The sequence below is a fragment of the Dendrobates tinctorius genome, unplaced genomic scaffold (genome assembly GCF_039654945.1).
Source record: "Dendrobates tinctorius isolate UK_male_01 unplaced genomic scaffold, ASM3965494v1 ptg000192l, whole genome shotgun sequence".
NCBI classification, from domain to species: domain Eukaryota; kingdom Metazoa; phylum Chordata; class Amphibia; order Anura; family Dendrobatidae; genus Dendrobates; species Dendrobates tinctorius.
Genome location: NW_027361859.1, coordinates 7,847,653 through 7,870,037, shown reverse-complemented (window position 1 = coordinate 7,870,037; position 22,385 = coordinate 7,847,653). Strand labels below are relative to the sequence as shown.

Sequence of the window (22,385 nt, the reverse complement as noted above, 5' to 3'; positions counted from 1 at the left end):
TGCTTCCCTTCCGAGCCCCGACGTGTGTCCATACAGTAGTTTTCTCCCACATATGGGGTGTCAGCGTACTCAGGACAAATTGGACAACAACTTTTGGGGTCAAATTTCTCCTGGTACCCTTGGGAAAATAAAAAAAATGGTGACTAAAAGATCATGTTTGTGGAAAAAATACGAATTTTTTATTTTCACGCCCGGGCGTTGTAAACTTCTGTGAAGCACTGGGGGGGTCAAAGTGCTCACCACACATCTAGATAAGTTCCTTAGGGGGTCTAGTTTCCAAAATGGTGTCATTTGTGGGGGGTTTCCACTGTTTTGATACATCAGGGGTTTTCCAAACGCGACATGGTGTCCGATCTCAATTCCAGCCAAAAACGTCAAATGGCGCTGCTTCCCTTCCGAGCTCTGCCATGCGCCCAAATAGTGGTTTACCCCCACATGTGGGGTATCAGCGTACTCAGGACAAATTGCACAATAACTTTTAGGGTCCTGTTACCCTTGGGAAAATAAAAATTGGGGTGAAAAGATCATTTTTGTGGAAAAAATATGATTTTTTAATTGTACCGCTGTACGTTATAAACTTCTGTAAAGCCCTTGTGGGTTCAAAGTTCTCACCACATATCTAGATAAGTTCCTTGGGGGGTCTAGTTTCCAAAATGGGGTCACTTGTAGGGGGTTTCCACTGTTTAGGTACATCAGGGACTCTCCAAACGTGACATGGCGTCCAATCTGAATTCCAGCCAATTTTGCATTGAAAAAGTCAAACGGCGCTCCTTCCATTCTGAGCTCTGCCATGCGCCGAAACAGTCGTTCCCCCCCACATATCAGGTATCTGCGTACTCAGGACAAATTGCACAATAACTTTTGCAGTTCAATTTCTCCTGTTACCCTTGGTAAAATAAAAAAAATTGAACCTGAAGTATTTTTTTTATGAAAAAAAGTTAGATGTTCATTTTTTTTTAAATATTCAAAAAAATTCCTGTGACGCACCTAAAGGGTTAATAAACTTCTTGAATGTGGTTTTGAGCACCTTAAGGGTTGCAGTTTTTAGAATGGTGTCACTTTTGTGTATTTTCTATCATATAGACCCCTCAAAGTGGCTTCAAATGTGATGTGGTCCTAAAAATAAAATGGTGGTGTAAAAATGAGAAATCGCTGGTCAACTTTTAACCCTTATAACTTCCTAACAAAAAAAAATGTTGGTTCCAAAATTGTGCTGATGTAAAGTAAACATGTGGGAAATGTTAGTTATCAAGTTTTTTGTGTGCCGTATCTCTGTGATTTAAGGGCATAAAAATTCAAAGTTGGAAAATTGCGAAATTTTCAAAATTTTCGCCAAATTTCCATTTTTCTCACAAATAAACGCAAGTTATTTGAATGAAATTTTACCACTAACATGAAGTACAATATGTCACGAGAAAACAATGTCAGAATCACCGGGATCCATGGAAGCGTTCGAGAGTTATGACCTCATAAAGGCACAGTGGTCAGAATTGTAAAAATTGGCCCGGTCATGAACGTGCAAACCACCCTTGGGGGTGAAGGGGTTAAAGATGTGCCAAATTTATTAAAGAGGTTTTCCCATCTCCAAAATGTAATAGGTGAAGTAATAATAATAATAATAGCAAATATCTCCAATTAGAAATGTGGCATAGTTTTTCTGAGGAAAGAATTCAGCACATCCATCTAACAATGAATAAAATATATACATAATTTACTGGATTATCTTTAAAAGGAAGGTGCCATCCAAAAAAATTTTTTTCAGCAATTGAAAAAATGTAAAGAATTAATGTTTAAATTTTGTTAAAATATTATCATTTGTTTATAAAATAGTAAAATATGAAAAATAATTTAAAAAGGTTTGGTATTTCTACTTTTAAACACTAGAGGGAGCAGCTACTGAAATTTGACACCAAGACCTAGTGTACAACTAGCTCACATTACTGCACTGTAGTAAATGTGGGTGGGGTCTGATTACATATATATGCGGTGTCACTCCTCTCCTCCCCTTCTGGGTGTTTGCTAAGGGATAAGAGAGGATGAGACTTAGGAACTCTGTGCGGAGCCATTTTGTTGGCGACTGCAAAGTTATATTGACAAGTAGACGGTCACCGAGGACAGACAACAGCAACAATTCTGTTAGATGGTGCTGTGTTATGAATGAGTCACCGTAGGAGGCAGACACAAAAATAGAAGCTACGTCCAGAAAACCAGAGAAGTTGGCAACTATCAGATTGCAGACCCCTGAACCTATCAACACAACTAGCAGTAGCCGTGGGGGGTTCCTACGGTGCCCTAGACCCCTCGATCACAGCCAGAGAGCTAAATAGCCTAAAGACAGAAAAGGAAATCTAAACTGCCCCAGAGCAGACCCCAAAGTAAAAGGCAGCCCCCAACATATAATGACGGTGAAGCAAGATGAAAAAACACTAACACAGATAGAAAGATAGGCTGAGCAAACGTTGGGGCCCAAGCTAACTAAACAGGACAGGAAAGGAAGGTTGCTGTCTGCAATCTGCCAAAACCCTATCAAAGACATAAGCCAACAAGCTGATATGGAAAAAGACCCTGAAGCAGCTAGGCTTCAAAAACTATATCAGCACTCAGGTATTTTCAGAAGACAGAGCTAAAGGAATTCAGCTCACCCCAGCAGGGAATGGCAGAAATCCAGAAAAACAAAGCAAAACAAAGTCAAAGCACAAATGCAAAAAGCAAAGCAGAAAACTTAGCTTTAGAAGAGCAGGAATTCAGATTGGTCTCAAAGGATCCCACAGAGAAATCACCCGCAGGGCAGAAGGGCGTCGGCAGCCTTATATCCAGTCAGTAACTCCACTCAGCCAGTCATCATCATTAGTCTCAGGTGTCTGATAATCAGGCTCACTACCTTTCCTTACCAGAAGAGGGAGTTCATCGGGCCTCAGTGGTGAAGGGGAAAATGAACTCACAACAGTGCTGCTTGCTGTATCATAAACTGGGAAATACACATGCACGCTCACACACACACGAAGCTCACACACACGAAAACACACATGCACGCTCACACACGAAAATACACATGCACACTCCCTCACACACATGCACGCTCACGAAGATACACACGCTCGCTCACACATGCTCACACTCGCGCACACAAAGGAAAATACACATGCACGCTCACACACACATGCACGCTCACACTCTCAGGAAAATACAAATGCACACTCACACAAAGCCTGGCATACATGCCCCCTAGCCAGGCTGGCATACATGGATGGCTCCCCTAGCCAGCCAGCCTGGCATACATGGGCCCCCCCTTGCCAGCCAGCCTGCCATACATGGCCCCCCTAGCCAGCCAGCAATACATTGCCCTCCTAACCAGCCAGCCATACATGGCCCCCCTAGCCAACCAGCCATACATGGCCCCCTTATCCAGCCAGCCATACATACATAGCCCTCCATCTATACAATGCATAGGAAAAAAAAAGCTTGTACTTACCTTCCCTCCTCTCCCAGCAAGTGCTGCACCCTGTTCAGGGCACAGCAGTGTGACGATCTTGCTGCTGTGCTCTGAACAGGTCAGCAGTAAGCAGCGATTGCAGCCTGCACTTTAATACTAATTACAGGCTGCAATCACCGCTGCAGACACTTAACCTGGACCCTCACTTCCCGGCAGCTTCTCCCCAGCAGCTCCTGTCATCGCACACATTGAGCAGTGTGTGCGATGACAGGGGAAAATAAAGCCCACAGCATACGCTGTGGGCTACAACAAAATGGCTGCGATCTTCTGCCACAGCTGTGACCTGGACAGCCCAGGTCACAGCTAAGAGGCAGGAGGAGTGGCCTCAATGCAAGAGATGCGGTCAGTGTCCGACTGCAGTCTCTTATGCCCATGGCTGCCGTAAGTGAGGTGTGCAAGTGTGATGCCCAGACACACACACCCCCAAGCAATGAAAATGGCAGCCCCCAGTGACAAAAGTATAAGTCAATAAATAAAAAAAACTATAAAAGTAGTATATTTAATTTTGTATTAAAAATAATTGATTATATAATCAATAATTATTAATACAAAAATTAAGATCACGGCGCCGTCCCTTTAAAAACATGTATACCAAAGATGTAAAAACCTGACACGTTTCTTTTGAATCAGATCTTTTTTTTAAACATTCAGGAATCAATACAGAAAGAATATGACATCTTATATAGCTAGTAAAAATTACATTGAGAGCAGATATTATTTAAAGGGTAAAACTCTTCCTGTGTAAGAATAAATAAAAAGAAGAAATCTCAAAACACAGATATTTGCATAAAATTGAGCCTATAAACAACATGGCTCCACAAATAAACAAAAATCAAAATTATACATCAGTGCCTCATTTCAGCAGGAAAACCATCCCCGCCAGCCGCGCCACTCCGCATCATATTTCGCCCCCCCCCGCCCCCCACGGATACCAGGTCCAATCCACCCCAGCCCCCTCCCACCGCGCCACTCAAAATCTACTTCGCCGCAAAGGGCACTAGACTTTATTTTCACCCCCCAAGCATCCCCTCATCGCAAGCACAACAGCAACTGGTCCAACATCGCATCCCGTACCAGTGCGCCCGAGGGGAGACCCGGTGACTCCATCCATGGCTGCCAAATTTTGTAAAACTTTCTTAATGCATTTCTTTTTAAATAAGCCCCCCTTTCCAATCTGATGACATTATTTAGTTTATTTTTAAGCTCTGACAATGTTGGTGGCATAGGATCCAACCAATGATATGCAAGTATCTTTCTTGCCTGATACAGGATGCGTGCTATTCCCAGGGCCACTGCAGAGTCCGGGTCAACCCCCTCCTCCCACAAATTCAACAAACATAGACGAGGTGACGGTCGTATTGTGATATGGTATACTTGGGCTATGAGTCCCAGGGTCTGCCTCCAGAAATCCCCAATGTGCCCGCACTCCCACATAACATGCATCAAGTGGGCATCATCCTGCCCACACCTAACACATTGTGTATTGGGCCTAAGTCCCATTTTAAATAATAAGCTGGGTGTTTTATATACCCTGTGAATGAGATATATTTGCGAAAGCCGCTGGCACTCAGAAACCGCCATTTTAGGGACCTGTTCTAGAATATCGGACCACTGGTCCTCCGTCAGGGGGCCAACGTCCCGTTCCCACTTATTCTTAGCAGCAGTCAGTGGATATGTCTCCAGATGGGCAGGCAATAATCTTTTATATAATTCAGAGATAAGTCCCCTAGAAGACTCAGATGTAAGTAGCATATGTAGTGTTTGATTATGTGTCACTATCACCGGATTTGTCCTTCTCTGTTTTTCCAATGCATGTCTTAGCTGTAAGTACTGATAAAAGAAGACGTGCGGGAGGTGAAATTCTGTTCTCAATTGTTCAAAACTCTTAAGAGTATTATTTTGCAAAATTTGTGACACCAGATAAATCCCTTTATCTTCCCATCTTCCAAACCCCACCAGCTTTTTGATCTCTTGCAAATCCGGATTTCACCACAATGGCCACAATTCCGTAGGCCCATTTATCTTCAAAAGAGACTTACCCCTATCCCACACCTTGAAAATCATAGCCAACGTGGGGTATCATGCCCCATTTATCTGCCGTCTTCCCACCTCCAACCGGCACCCTGGATATTTCCATACCGATCCTTCCCTCACAATATCACCACCATTGTCACACGCCTCGTCTCTACCCCAACCCTTAAGATGTTGCATCTGGGAGGCGATAAAGTATATGAATGGGTTTGGCACCGCCAATCCTCCCTCCTCCTTCCCTCGCTGCAGTATCTCCAAGCGAATCCTAGCCTGTTTTTTCTTCCAAATTAATTCCCGGAATAATGTATTTATTTTTGCAAAAAAGTCCCTACAGATCCACACCGGAGAATTATGTATCAAATATAATAATTGTGGCATCATTACCATTTTGATTAAGTTAGATCTACCAATATTCGACAACGGCAGGCAACACCAAGTATGTACTTTTGCTCTAAATCGCTGTAACAGGGGCTCCAGATTCAGAGCCCGAAAATCCTTCGGGGCAGGACTAACAATTATACCCAGATACTTAAACCTCCGAACTACAGGGACCGGTATCTGGAAATCTGAGAAATCCGCCGGGAGAGGGTCTATCGGCATTAAAGCTGATTTGGACCAATTAATCCGAAGACCAGACCTCAGCCCAAATTCTCGAATGACCTCCATTGCCGGCAAAATCGAGGAATGTACCTTATCTAAATATAGAAGTAAATCATCCGCGTACAATGATATCCTCAACTCCACAGTTCCACATCTGAATCCCATTATTTCTCTGGACTTCCGAATTGCAACTGCCAATGGCTCCACCGCAGTAGCAAATAGCAAGGGCGAGAGCGGGCACCCCTGTCTAGTACCTCTCCCAAGAGGAAAAGACTCAGAGACCCTGCCATTAGCCCCAACCTTCGCCACCGGCGAGCCATACAAGAGCCTCACCCAATTTATAAATCTGTGTCCAAAGCCCATTTTCCGAAGTACCGCCCACAAAAAACCCCACTCCAAACTATCGAACGCCTTAGCGGCGTCTAAGGACAAAATTGCTCTTCCCCCCAACTCCCCAGAACTATGTTGAATCCCCAAGTATAGTTTCCTAAGGTTCATAGATGTGGCTCTGCCTGGGATAAATCCCGTCTGATCCTTCTGTATAACAGATGAGATAACTCGGGACATCCTATTGGCGAGTACCTTGGCCAATAATTTAACATCTGTTGATAATAGGGAAATCGGGCGATATGAATCCGGAACCTCTGGATCCTTTCCGGGCTTTAATATTAAAACTATCAAAGCTTCCCTCATAGATGGCGGGAGGACCCTCTGCCTTTCAGCCTCTTCAAATACCTTAAGTAGCTTAGGTAGCAGTAAGGGTGCATAGGTTTTGTAAAACTCGCCAGGCAGGCCATCCATTCCTGGAGCCTTTTCATTTTGCATCTGACCAAGCGCCTCCTCCAACTCCTCCAACAGGATGTCCCGATCCAATGAATCCCTATCGCTATCAGCCAATGCAGGGAGAGAGAGAGCATCCAGGTACTGCTCAATCTCAGTCTCCGTGAGACTGCAATCTGATGTGTATAGTCGCATAGAATACCTCCTTATCTCACTCACTATGTCCGCACTGTCTGTCACAGGACCACCCGAGTCCATTTTTAGCCTATTGATATATGAAGATCCGTCCTATGCTCTAATGACCGTGGCCAATAAATGTCCTACTCCCTCCCCCTCTATAAAATATTTTTGTTTGAGGAAATAACGTTTATTTGCTGCCGCCGACATGAGGTTTTCCCTGAGCGACCCCTGTGCCTTCTACAAAGCTTTTTTAGTTTCCTCTGTCGGGTTGAGTATCACCGCAGCCTCCGCAACAGACACCTCCTGGATCAGGCCCCGGGTGTAGCGTCTATTTTGGCTTTTCCGTGTGCATATTTCTCTAATATATAAGCCCCTGACATAGGCTTTCATGGAATCCCTGACTATGTGTGATGATGCAGAGTACTCATTAAGTTGAAAATATTCTAGAATGGCATCATGCAAAGATCCCCCTATAAGCTGGATCCAGAAGGGATTAAGCTTCCAGATAGGTCTAGATAGGGTGAGGGGGTGTCCCCATGAAAGTGTGACATGTAGCGGCGAGTGATCAGATACACTTCTAGGCAGGTAGGCCACCCCTCGTACATATGGGGTCATGAGTGTATTCCCAATGGCCAGGTCTATCCGTGACATAGCGTGGTGGGAGCTAGAGTAGCAGGAAAACTGTCTGGCTGTGGGGTTTTGGACACGCCAAAGATCTACCATACCCAGCTCCACTAACGTTGTAGCAAATGAGGTTGAGGCTGCATCTTCTGATATGTTTCCCGAATGCAACTTATCCAAATAGGGATGCAAATATGTATTAAAATCTCCTATTAGAAGAGTCAGCGCAGGGGGAAAGGAACCCAAAATAGACAAGATTCTTTTTACTGGTTTGACTGAATAGGGCGGGGGGATGTATATGGCAACCAAAATAAATTGTATACAGTATAACGTGCAAAGCAAACATACAAATCTGCCCCCAGGGTCAACCACTGATTTAGTACATGAGAAGGGGATGGACCTGTGCACCAGCACACTGACACCCCGCGCATGGGTCGAGTATGTGGAATGATATTCATAAGAAACCCATCCCTTTCTTAGCCAATGAATATTATCTTTCACCATGTGGGTCTCAGACACACACAGGATAGCCGGGAGAAATTTCTGCATATTAGTAAATATAGCACATCTCTTATTTGCATCCCCGAGCCCCCTAACATTCCACGCTACAATATTAAGTGATATCGCCATAAGAGCAGACTAAAAAATGAGAAATCGGAACATACTCCACTCCCGAGGGAGAGAGGCAATCTCCACCATCCCTCAGTACAATGAATTGGGTGACACGGCTGACGCACATCACATCCCACAACCTGACACGTTTCTTGTGCCCAAGTGCCCTTAGGCAGAACTAATGACTAGTTATGAGCGAACATGCTCGCCACTACTTGTTACTTGCCCGAGTATCGCTGTACTCGCAGTACTTGGCGAGCACCGAGAATTTCCGGGATTATTCGGCGGGCGCTCGGGTCCCCGCCCTGCATGTTTGGCGCTCTTTAGAGAGCCAATTAACATGCAGGGATTGTCTGCCACGCACTGTAATGCCACAGGCATATTTGTTGTGGTATTACAGTCATTGGCTGGCCGCACAGCGTCATAAGGTCAATAAGACCTGCCGCCGCCCTGCTCGTCACAGTCACATCTGCATTCAGTGTAGGGAGAGCTGCTGCTGAGATAGGGACATATTTCGGGGTTTATAAGTTAGTGTGGGTATACCATCATAAAATCCACAAATTCAGCTAAACCAAGAGTCCTTCTAAGGACTAATTACGGGGTATATAGGTTGCAGTGCCAGGTAGGCAGGGGAGTGTATGTGGCTATATACATATCAGTGCAAGGCGAGCAGGCACTGTATGTGGGATATAGATATCATTGCATACATCAAGAGGGTCCACTACTGTACGGTGCTGCTGCCTATTACATATATTGACCGTGTATAACTAGCCCCAGGTATCAGTGGCTAAGAATAATTTTACATCTTAATCCTGATCCTGATTATTTTACTCCAAAGCAATCCAGATCCCCCTTTTTTTTTCTTCATTTGCTTGTTGACACTGCAGACTACAGCCAAACTTTTGATAGTACAGCGTTTTGAAAATCCAGCAATTTTAAACAGGTTAGCCCATCCCAGGTATGACATCTGAGTGCACAGAAAAATCTGCCATTTTTTGTGGTACTGTAGAATTTTTTTGGAGTGTCTTATACAATTTTTTAATACCATTTTGCTGCCAAAAAAAATATTTAGCTACAGGGCAGATATTTTACACTGGGTTTTGTCCGCCACACAGATCGCATATCATTGCGCTCAAAATTTTGCCATTTCAGGTCTGCATATAATTTTTTTTGTTCAAGGATTGCATACGTGTGGCAAGATGTACACCGGATGGCATTGGCAATGGTGGAGCACATTCCTAATGGAGATTGCAACAGACAGAAAGGATAAGTAAAAATAAATAAAAACTATTAATAAAATATAACAGCAATTCAATAATTCCTCCCTTGGAAACTCCCTGAATCCAAAGTCACTGAATCACAAGTCACACATTTACCACCGGTTACACTTACGCTCTCGATTACACTCAGCTCGCTCACACTCGCTCAGGCAGAAGATTTAAAGAGATTTTTTTTTCCTTCACCAGAAAACCACCCTGCTGCTCAATGAACTTCCCAAAAAAAAATGAATAAAAAGAGTAGTGGCGCTGGTGTATAGCGGGTTTTATCTGCTGCGAATCTGGACACAGACCACCAAGCTGTCAAAGAAGGATGCAGAAATTGATAAAAATTAAATTTGCGCTGATGAAACCACTGTTCAGAATAGAGTTAACAGAGAGGGAGTGGGGTATTCCACAAAATAGGTGGGCAAAAAGGACACAGTGTTAGTAGCCAATATTATATAAATAATAATGATCTTTAATTTTATATAGCGCTAACATATTCCGCAGCGCTTTACAGTTTGCACACATTATCAACACTGTCCCCGATGGGGCTCACAATCTAAATTCCCTATCAGTATGTCTTTGGAATGTGGGAGGAAACCGGAGTACCCGGAGGAAACCCACGCAAACACGGGGAGAACATACAAAGTCCTTGCAGATGTTGTCCTTGGTGGGATTCGAACCCAGTGGCTAACCACTGAGCCACCGTGCTGCTGGTAACTAACGTACACATCGGGTATCCAAGGGACGTGCGTCCCTTAGATACCCGATGAGTATGTTAGTTACAAGCTCCCTGCATCAGCGCGCTGGTAACTAACGAACACAGCGACGCCGCGCGATCGCTCACCAGCGATCACATAGCGACTCACCCGCGATCCTGACACGTTGATATCATTGTCGGGATCGCTGGTGAGTCGCTATGTGTGACTCCAGCTTTAGATTGGTGACCCTTAATATAGGGTTTTCTTTGTCTCTCAGCATTTCACCTAGCACTTCATTTTCCACCGTGAATACCGTGGAGAAGAAGGTGTTTAATATATTAGCTTTTTCCTCATCATCTACAACCATACTTTCCTCACAAATTTTTAATGGGCCTACACTTTCTCTTTTGATTCTTTTACTATTGATATAGTTGAAGAACAGTTTGGAATTAGTTTTACTCTCCTTAGCAATGTGCTTCTCTGTTTCCTTTTTGGCAGCTTTAGGCTAAGTGCACACGTACTTTTTTGGCCTGCGGATTTTTCCGCACAGAATTGAAGAAATCCGCTGGTCAAATGACCTGCATTTTTCCTGCGGATTTCTTCCTTTTTTCTTGCGGTTTTCTTGTGGTTTTTGTGCGGTTTTCCCCTGCGGATTTGGAGAATGGAGCAGGTGGAAAACCGCACAAAAGAAGTGACATGCTGCATATTTTGAACCACAAGAAAACCGCACGGAAAAATCTGCAGCGTCTGCACAGTGTTTTTTTTTTCTATTGATTAACAGGCTACTGTACATCACAATGCGGGATATGCAGCGTTTCTGCGTGGTAAAATCCGCTGCGGATCCGCTGGAAATCTGCATCGTGTGCACATGGCCTAAATTATTTTTTTAGATAAAGAATTTTTCTCTTTATAGTTTTTTAGAGCTTCAACGGTGCCATCCTGCTTTAGTAGTTTAAATGCTTTCTTTTTACTGTTAATTGCTCCTCTTACTTCTTTGTTTAGCCACATTGGGTTTTTCCTATTTCTTGTCCTTTTATTCCCACAAGGTATAAACCGCTTACAGTGGATGTTCTTAAACATTTCCCATTTATTTTCTGTATTCTTATTTCTGAGGACATTGTTCCAGTCAACCAGATTAAGGGCTCTGTTAACTCTATTCTGAACAGTGGTTTGTTTCATCAGTGCAAATTTAATTTTTATCAAAGACTAAAACTATCAGGACGTAGCTCTGATGTCAATCCAGATCATTACAAAAGCCCCCAAAACGAAAAAAAAAACAAAAACGTAAATTTGGGTGGAAGAGCATAAATGTGGGATTGGCTAAAAGAAAGAAAAGCGGCACAAGCCCTTTAAGATATGGTTATTATATATAAACTAGTTATATATTAGCTCTTTGATGTCTAAGAAGTAATTTGTCTGATATTTATTCAGATATTATTTTTTAGAAAACAATTTCACACATTAAGAACAAGTATATGGCTTCTCTCAGATCTGTAGCAACATGTAACTTTTTGGTAAAATATTTTCTACATACTGAGCACGAAAATGTCTTCTACCTTGTGAGACTTTTTTTTTGATGTGTGTCTACATTTTTGTTCTGTTTTAAAAATGTACCACATCATGAACATAAAAATAGTTACTTTGTTGTGTGAATTCTCTTACTGTATGTCTTAAAAGAACTGATTGCTGGATAAAGCATTTCCCACATTCTAAACATGAAAAAGGCTTCTCCCCTGTGTGACATCTCTGATGTACGATAAGATGTGATTTCTCTCCAAAACGTTTTCCACATTCTGAACATGAAAAAGGCTTCTCCCCTGTGTGAGTGCTTTGGTGTTTATCAAGACTCCATTTCAGGTTAAAAGATTTCCCACATTCTGAACAGGAAAAAGGCTTCTCCACTGTGTGAGTTCTCTGGTGTGCAACAAAATGTGATTTATGTGAAAAATATTTCCCACATTCTGAACATGAATAAGGATACTCCCCTGTGTGAACTCTTTGATGTTCAACGAGATTTGATTTCAACTTGTAACATTAACCACATTCTGAGAATGAATACGACTTCTCCCCTGTGTGACTTTTCTGATGCCTAACCAAACAGGATTTCTGACCAAAACATTTCCCACATTCAGAACAGGAATATGGCTTCTCTCCTGTGTGACTTTTCTGATGCCTAACCAAACAGAATTTCTGACCAAAACATTTCCCACATTCAGAACAGGAATATGGCTTCTCTCCTGTGTGAACTCTCTGGTGTATAGCAAGACTTGATTTATGGGTAAAACATTTCTCACATTCTGAGCATGCAAATGACTTCTCCCCTGTGTGACATCTCTGATGTACGATAAGACGTGATTTGTCTCCAAAACGTTTTCCACATTCTGAACATGAAAAAGGCTTCTCCCCTGTGTGAGTTCTCTGATGTGTAACAAGAGTTGATTTACTTGTAAAACATTTCCCACATTCTGAACATGAAAAAGGCTTCTCCCCTGTGTGAGTTCTTTGGTGTTTATCAAGATTCCATTTCTGGTTAAAATATTTCCCACATTCTGAACAGGAAAAAGGCTTCTCCCCTGTGTGATTTCTCTGGTGTGCAACAAAATGTAATTTATGTGAATAATATTTCCCACATTCTGAACATGAATAAGGATACTCCCCTGTGTGAACTCTTTGATGTTCAACGAGATTTGATTTCAACTTGTAACATTTACCACATTCTGAGCATGAATACGACTTCTCCCCTGTGTGACTTTTCTGATGCCTAACCAAACAGGATTTCTGACCAAAACATTTCCCACATTCAGAACAGGAATATGGCTTCTCTCCTGTGTGACTTTTCTGATGCCTAACCAAACAGAATTTCTGACCAAAACATTTCCCACATTCAGAACAGGAATATGGCTTCTCTCCTGTGTGAACTCTCTGGTGTATAGCAAGATGTGATTTATGGATAAAACATTTCTCACATTCTGAGCATGCAAATGGCTTCTCCCCTGTGTGACTTTTTTGATGCACCACTAAACCTATCTTCACTTTAAAAGATTTACCACATTGTGAACATGTAAATGGTTTCTCACCTGTGTGAAATCTGTGATGTCTATTTAGATCGGATTTCTGCCTAAAACATTTGCTACATTCTGAGCATGAATAAGGTTTCTCTCCCGTGTGAATTCTTTGATGATCAACAAAATTTTTTTTCTGCCTAAAACATTTCCCACATTCTGAACATGAAAATGGTTTCTCTTCTTTGTGAAGTATGTTATGTCTTAAAAGAACTGATTTATGGCTAAAACATTTCCCACATTCTGAACATGAAAAAGGCTTCTCCCCTGTGTGAATTCTTAGATGCTCAACAAGATATGATTTCCGATTAAAACATTTCCCACATTCTGAACATGAATATGGCTTCTCCCCTGTGTGAATTTGCTGATGTTTCACAAGTCCGTATTTGTGTTTGAAGCATTTCCCACATTCTGAACATGAATATGGTCTAATTCCTGTATGAACTCTTTGATTTTGTTTCACAATCTGCGATGAAGATAGCTCTTTGGTGTGAAGTGTTGAGTTTTCATATGGGATAATGGTGTGCTTTCCATGTGTATCATGTGTGATTCCTTGATCACTTGCTTTACAATCTGAAGATATTTGATGTCCTTCTTGGCTCCTAGCATAGTCACCTGTAAAGCATAAACTCATTTTTTATTATGGTTAAATTATATTACTATAACATTAGATTGATTTTTTAACAGTTTCTATATAAAAGGTTATCATAAGTCATGTAGTCAAGTGTCTACAGATCACAATTTAATAGACAGAAGTTTTTAACTTGTGTATTTTATTCATGATTCTAAAAAAATTCAAATCTGCCTATCACCACCCCTTTTCTAGTAAGTTACTCAGTAGAAAATCATAAAGTCACCTATATTTCAGTGCTATTACATGGTGCGTGTCTGTTTCACACTTTCCCTGACATTCGCACTAACACAAAGCAGTGAAGGATAGTTTGGTCAGATAGAAAGAAGCTATGGCTTTAAAGGGAATCTGTCAGCAGGTTTTTGCTATGTAATCTGACAGCTGCATCAGCATGAGGTGATTTCAACAATTATTAGGTGCAGCAGTTATGACAGTAAGTTTTCTCTATGCTGATCTACCAGAGCTCAGTTGTTGAGCTGTGTTTTACCCCACCCAGACATTTGTACAATGTATAGTGAGAGACAGCTGCTAAGCAGTGGCAGCGGCTGGGTTGGATTATCAGGATCAAGATCAGCAGTCCTGATCTCGAGACACAAAGAAACAGGCCACAAACATGTCATAAGACATTGGGTAGCCATATCATGAGGCAGCAGTGCACAACCATATAAAGAGTAGTTTACACTAAGGCAAGAGGCAGCAGGTTATTCCAAATCAACATGGCCAAAGGCTAAATCATGCCATTAGAGTTAAAGCTAATTCAAGCTAAGAAGCCGGAAGCTGACCCAAGGCCCAAAAAAAGGCCAAACTAAGCAAAGTCACAATGCTAAAGGTTAAACCAGTGGTTCCCAAACTCCAGTCCTCGCGGACCCCAACGGGTCATGTTTTCAGGATTTCCATAGTGTTACACATGTGAGAGCATTCCTGATGCCTGGTGATATTTCCATCACCTGTGAAATACTAAGGAAATCCTGAAAACATGACCTGTTGGGGTCCGCGAGGACTGGAGTTTAGGAACCACTGGGCTAAACCAATTCAAGCAATGAAGCAAAAACAACTATACCAAGCAATGTTAAGAGGCAGATGCTGCAGGCCAAACACCAACCAAACATAAGGCAGCAAATCAAACAACAGACAGCAGGCGTGAGGTACTGGATTCAAGTTATCTAGACTGTTCCAAGTTAATGTTAGTATCCCAGGGCCCAATTGGGCCAATATACTCAGTGCAATCCTGAGTAGGGGCTAAGTCAGAGCTTCTCTGGGGGTGTTCCATTATTCACTATTGTACAAAGACCTCGTCAGATGATGAAAAAATAAACTTCTTTCACATACAAAAATGCAGCTGTATTTTACGTGTGTTACCATCTATAACAAAATCACATATTCAAATGATATTTAATGTGTATTTTCGCTGAAGGAGAGAAAATATACAATAAAAAAAAGAACCAACAGTCCACAAAGTGAATGAGAAGAACTTGAGACTTCTCTGCATTTGATGGTTACTACTCACTTGGGCGGTTATCTGTAGGTATCTTCTTTTTACACCGCTCATCATCCGTCACATATGTCTCTGTAGTATTAATATGGGGCAGATCTTCACCCTGAAACAAAGTCACAGACAGATGGAGAAGTCACATCTATGATCAGCTCTAATCCTACCATCTCCACCGTTCTCATTACACAAGTATAAATCATATAATACTGGGGGATAAAACAAGACTGAGCACAAGACCTTCACAGCCGTCTACACATCATAGGGGAGATCTCATGACACCTTCTCTCCATCTACCTGATGATCCTGAGGAACATTGGGATCTTCTTGTTTACAGTCCTGGGGAAGAAGAGGACGGGGACATCTCTCTGGTGTTGTCCTCTTACTGGATAGAACTGGAGGAAACACATACAGGGACTGAATTCATTCTTTACATATAGATAATTATAGGCCGTGTGTATATAGTCCTGTCTGTTACCTGGTGATGTGAGGGGCTGGGGAACCTCCATCATGACGTCCTTGTACAGATCTTTGTGTCCTTCTAAATACTCCCACTCCTCCATGGAGAAATAGATGGTGACATTCTGACATCTTATAGGAACCTGACACATACAATGATACCGTCATCCCCCGATCCCTTCATAGCATTACTGTATAATGTCCCAGCATTCCCAGCAGTGTCACCTCTCCAGTCAGCAGCTCAATCATCTTGAAGATGAGTTCTAGGATCTTCTGGTCATTGATGTCCTCATGTATCAGGGGGTGAGGTGGAGGCCCCGTGATTGGGCTCAGGGGTCTTCCCCATCCCTCAGACACAGGGTCCTGACAGCGCTCACTAGAGGTCTTCTTCACTACTGTGTAATCCTGGTTATGGAGAGACACATTTATAAATCTCACTACAGACCTTTCCAGAGTCCTCACCTCTCCAGTTCTGTCCATCTGTTATTCCAATAGATAAGAATGATGTAATGTGACGTCATCAGAATCTCTCACCTCTCCAGTAAGCCGGAAGAGGATCTCTAGGGTGAGGTGTAATATCCTCTCTGCCATCTTGTCCCTGTCTCTATCCATTTTTGACTGGTCAGGAACATTTTCCAAACCTAAATGGAAAGAAACACATATGACATAAAATATACCATCACTTCAGCTATGATATTGGTATAAACCAATAATCAGGTTGAGCTCTTCATACATCTACAATTTACTCAGAATATTTATGTACTATGATTTGGGATTAAATGGGAGTTACAAATACATTTCATAATAGCAAAAATTAAAAAATAGGTTAAAAAAATTAGTTTAATCATTATACCCTGTAAAGAGAAGCGCATTAAAAAATATACAGTGGGGAAATAATTATTTGATCCCTTGCTGATTTTGTAAATTTGCCCACTGGCAAACACATGAACAGTCTATAATTTTAAGGGTAGGTTAATTTTAACATTGAGAGATAGAATATCAAAAATAAAATCCAGAAAATCACATTGTATAAATTATATAAATTTATTTACATTTTGCAGTGAGAAATAAGTATTTGATCCCTCTGGGAAACAAGATTTAATACTTGGTGGCTAAACCCTTGTTGGAAAGCATAGCAGTCAGACATTTTTTGTAGTTGATGATGAGGTTTGCGCACCTGTCAGGAGGAATGTTGGTCCACTCCTCTTTGCAGATCATCTCTAAATCATTAAGGTTTTGAGGCTGTCGCTTGTCAACTCGGAGCTTCAACTCCCTCCATAAGTTTTCTATGGGATTAAGGTTTGAAGACTGGCTATGCCACTCCATGACCTTAATGTGCTTCTTTTTGAGCCACTTCTTTGTTGCCTTGGCTGTATGCTTCGGGTCATTGTCTTGCTGGAAGACCCAGCCATGACCCATTTTTAATGTCATGGCGGAGGGAAGGAGGATGTCTCTCAGGATTTTACGGTACATGGCTCCATCGATTCTCCCATTGATGCTGTGAAGTAGTCCTGTGCTCTTAGAAGAGAAACACCCCCCAAATATAATGTTTCCATCTCCAAGATATCCAAGGAATTGATAATGCCAGCCAGCAGCATTCAAACTGTGATTAACAAATGGAAAATCAGGGGCTCTGTGAAAACAAAACTATGGTCAGGTAGACCAACAAAAATGTTGTCCACAACTGCCACGAAAATTGTTCGGGATGTAATGAAAAACCCACAAATAACATCAGCTGAAATACTGGACTCTCTGAAAACTAGTGGTGTGGCTGTTTCAAGATGCACAATAAGGAGACTCTTGAAGAAAAATGGGCTGCATGGTTGAGTCGCCAGAAAAAAGCCATTACTGCGCAAATGGCACAAAGTATCTTGCCTATCATACTCAAAACAGCACAGACACAAGACTCAAAACTTCTGGAACAAGGTACTTTGGAGTGACGAGACAAAAATTGAACTTTATGGCCAGAACCATAAACGTTATATTTGGAGAGAGGTCAACAAGGCCTATGATGAATGGAACACCATTCCTACTGTAAAGCACGTAGGTGGATTGCTGATTTTTTGGGGATGTGTGAGCTACAAAGGCACAGGAAACTTGGTCAAAGTGGAAGGAAGGAAAGATGAATGCAGCACGTTATCAGCAAATACTGGAGGCAAATTTGCAATCATCAACCCGGAAGCTGCGCATGGGACGTACTTGGACGTTCCAACATGACAACAATCCAAAACACAAGGTCAAGTCGACCTGTCAATGGCTACAGCAAAATAAAGTGAAGGTTTTGGAGTGGCCATCTTATTCTTCTGACCTCAATATCATTGAGCCACTGACTAGATCTCAAACGTGAAGTTACAGGAACTGAAGGCTTTTGCCAAGGCAGCTTTACCATCTGAGAAAATAAAGAACCTCATCCACAACTACCACAAAAGACTTCAAGCTGTCAATGATATTAGAGGGGGCAATACATGGCATTAAGAAATGGGATATGTAAACTTTTGATCAGGGTCATTTGGATGTTTTGGGTTGTCATTATGATTTAAAAAGAGAAAACACAGTAAATGGCTTCACCCAACCACTAACCATGAGTGGAGAAAAAGTTTTGGGGTTATCATTCATATTCATCTGCTGTCATTGTTAATTACCATGTAGACCAAGGGATCAAGTACATCCTTTGTTTTGGCAGCAGCAGACGCCTGCAGGTCCGGATGTTCATAGCGATGTTGTAACATTGCTGTGGACATGCGGCACTTCAAAGCACCTTGACACCAAGCCTAGGTATGAGCAGGTACGCGTGTGCTGCAGCAGTGACGTCATATCACCATTATGTTGCATGTGCCCTCAAGCACACATGCAGAGGGGTGGGAACACACAGGAGTGCGCCCTGCCGGGTTTAAATATCCAGTGGTGGCAGCATTCAGTCTCTTTCTCAGCGTCCCCTCTGTCCTGACCTAAATGGCTCTTCTGCCTCTTCTTTACAGAGTGCTTGTCTGACTACTCTCTTCCTCCACAAAACTGTGGCCGACGGCACTTTTATGCGATCCTAAAAAGACGGACACTGCCGGATCACAGGTCCTATGGCGTCCATAGTGCCTCCATCTGCCTCATTATAGGGAGTTTTCCACAGGGGGTTCTGTCTGAATCACGTATTTCAGAGATTTACATGGAAACTCAGGGCAGAGCATAGGATAAATGTGCGCCGAGTCTTACTGCGATTTTTGGGAGGCAGAATGAAAAAATCAACAGCATGTAAAGAATTGAGTTTATCTATTTTATACGCCGTTCCTTGTGCGGTATAATTGATTAGGTGACTTTATTCTTCTGGTTGGTGCGATTACAACAATACCAGATTCATATTGGGGTTTTATGTTTGGCAGCTGTCACACACTAAAAGACTCTTTTTATTGTGAAAACTAGTTTTTACACCACCACATTTTGAGAGCTATACTTTTTTCATATTTCAGCCAATAGAGTCATGTGAGGGCTTGTTTTTTGTGGGACGAGCTGATATTTTTATTGATACCATATTCAGGCCCATGACCTTTTATGATTCCTTTGTATTCAGATTTTATTGCTTTTTGTTTTGTTTTTTTCTTTATACCGTTCTGCGTGTGGTAAAATTGGTAAGGCAGCTTTATTCTTTGGGTCAGTACGATTACAGTGATACCTCATTTATATTGTTTTTTATGTTTTGGCGCTTTTATACAATAAAAACTATTTTATAGAAAAAATAATTATTTTTGCATCGCTTTATTCTGAGAGCTATAACTTTTTTATTTTTCTGCTGATGGAGCTGTATGGGGGCTTGTTTCTTGCGGGAAAAGATGACATTTTCATCGGTACCATTTTTATTTACATCCGTCTTTTTGATCGTGTTTTATTGCACTTTTTGATCGGCAGTATGATGATAAAGCATTGTTTTTTGCCTCGTTTTTTATTTAATTTTTTGCGGTGTTCACTGAAGTGGGACAGTTTTATAGAGTGGGTCGTTACGGTTGCGGGGATACCAAATATGTGTGCTTTTATTGTTTTTCTTTATTTACATAAATAAATGTATTTATTGGAAAAATATTTATTTTTCTATTTGGACATTTTTAAAAAAATATTTTTACACTTTCTAATTTTTTTTTTACATTGTCCCAGGAAGGGAGACAATGCATAGTATCAGATCAGCGATCTGACAGGCAGGAAAGGAGGCATCTAGGCAGCCAAACAGCAGATCAGCTGGTGTGATCCAGGAAGCCGGGTTCCCTCTGCAGCTTACTGTATTTAGTAAGTGCTATAGCTTGCCGAATAAGCAGGGACCCAACAAATTCCCTCAACTCTAGTTACAACACTTAGAGAGGATCTGGCTGCAAAGACGCAAACCATTGCAGATATGCAATAGGTCATCTCTAATCTGTCATGGCCTGGTATGAATTGAATAACATGTTACCCTTGCCCACTAGATAGGTTTGTGTTCTGGTAACGACAGAGAAGGAGATGGTGGAAACAGCGTCCACATCTCCCATGGATCCTAGATCTGGAGCTAACACCAGGGATCAGGTGGAACGGCCGCTACAGTTCACTCCAACATTGATGGAGTGCAGATGTGTCAGCCGCTTTAAGGGTCAGGATGACTAATGGGAATATGGAAGTAGGTGGGAAATGGATCACATCACTTCCAATCTGCCAAATCATCTGGAGAGGCTAGAGGAATTTTTCTTAACCATAGCAGTATGGAAAGGATAAATTTCCTGTTACGAATCTGGAAGTACGGTATATCAAGAAACACAATCCCAATGTAGACCTTTTTACTTTTTGCGATATCTTTGAGAGTCATTGCAATAAATATTGTGGGGTGCCTGAATATCATATGTAGTTATTCAAATTGTGGTTGTCTATCACCTTGTGCAGAGGTATGAGGCAAAGGGAGAAGGCAACACGGGAATGGCCACTTTCAAGATGAGGACAAATGCCTTTCCTTACTCATGAAACTGGCAAAGGAAACTAGGACGTTACTCTGGAAATCCTGATAAAGTTCAAGCCAGCTAGTCATGATGAGCCTTTGTCTCTGTGCTGTCGGTTTGCAGCCATGTACAGGAAAGTCACAAAGGATCAAGGTAATGGCATTCCACAAGGCATGATCCACATGTTTGTGGAAAATTCTCATACCTTGGCAATTCAGACAAGTGCAGCAAGGGAACCATCGCTTACTGATGCGGCTATGATTATTGAGCAGACAAAATCTACTGAACAATAAGAAGTGCATTAAAATAAGTGAGAATGTGCCCATACACATTAGATAGAAAGATGAATGTGTACACCATGCTAAAACTAAATCAACTGTTCGTCCCACGGCTCCGCCATCGGAAAAGACAGGAAGCATTCAATGTTTTCTGTGTTTGAAATACAGGCATATGAAGAGAAATTGTCCTGAATGGATACGGAACCCCAACAACCTTGACAAATCTGGCAATAATAATGGTTTCAAGCTGGAACTTAATTATGCTAGAACAGTGGGGGACATGAAGATAGAAATCAGGCACATTTAAAAGAGCGGGCACTGGGAAGAATATGTAAATCCCATGGAAAATCATCACCAAAACAAAATTTGTCCTATACACCAGGAGAATTTTCCAGAGTAGATCAATGTCATCACGGATTTGAGGAGTTTGTGTGGAACCAAATAGACATGATGAGAGGAAGGGTAGAGGCAGGACAAGAGGTGAGAAAAGATGATCCTGACACAGGCAATATGGGGGAGGATAGACTCAATTGCCATGGGATTGAGCGGAGATACATTGGTAGTGGGTGCCCTGAGTACTAAGAATATGGAAGTCCTGAGAAGAAAAATTGGGGACATTGCGTGACATGCCGTGGGAGGCTTCAGACCATAGCTTGATGTAAACCACGTTATAGATGGTTTATATCAAGCCACATGGCCAAAGGCTACATCACGTCATAAGAAGCTGAAAGCTGACCCAAGGTCCAAAGAAAAAGGCTAAACTAAGCAAAGCCAAAACATCAAAGACTAAACCAAGCCATGAGGGAAAAAAGACTAAATAAATCATAGTCACAATGCTAATAGCTAAACCAAGTCCAGTCATGAGGCAAAAAAATTCTACACCAAGCCATGCCAGGAGGCAGAGGCTGCAGGCCGAACACCAATCAAATATAAATCAGCAAATCGAACACCAGACAGCAGGTGTGAGGGACTGGATTCAAGTTATATACACTGCTCTAAGTTCATGTCGGCGTTCCATTATTCACTATTCTACAAAGACTTCAGCAGATGATGAAAAATAACATTTTCATATGTAAAATAAGTTTATTTCTATATTACAGCTGTATTTTACATATGTAAAACAGAATTACATATTCAGTCATATTTAATGTGAATTTTGTCTGAAGGAGATAAAATATACAATAAAAAAGCGGACAGATCACAAAGTGAATGAGAAGAATCTGTCACTTCTCTGTATCTA

General features: G+C 41.8%; 1 protein-coding gene across 1 annotated transcript in view; it reads right to left on the bottom strand.

The window, feature by feature from the left end:
* The window catches only part of LOC141055959 (uncharacterized), a 193,061-nt gene that overhangs the window by 47,156 nt on the left and 123,520 nt on the right, over positions 1 to 22,385 (bottom strand). The window contains 6 exon segments of the mRNA XM_073552654.1: positions 11,886 to 13,957; positions 15,481 to 15,571; positions 15,760 to 15,857; positions 15,941 to 16,064; positions 16,147 to 16,326; positions 16,456 to 16,562. Coding sequence (XP_073408755.1) covers positions 11,886 to 13,957; positions 15,481 to 15,571; positions 15,760 to 15,857; positions 15,941 to 16,064; positions 16,147 to 16,326; positions 16,456 to 16,562 — 2,672 coding nt within the window.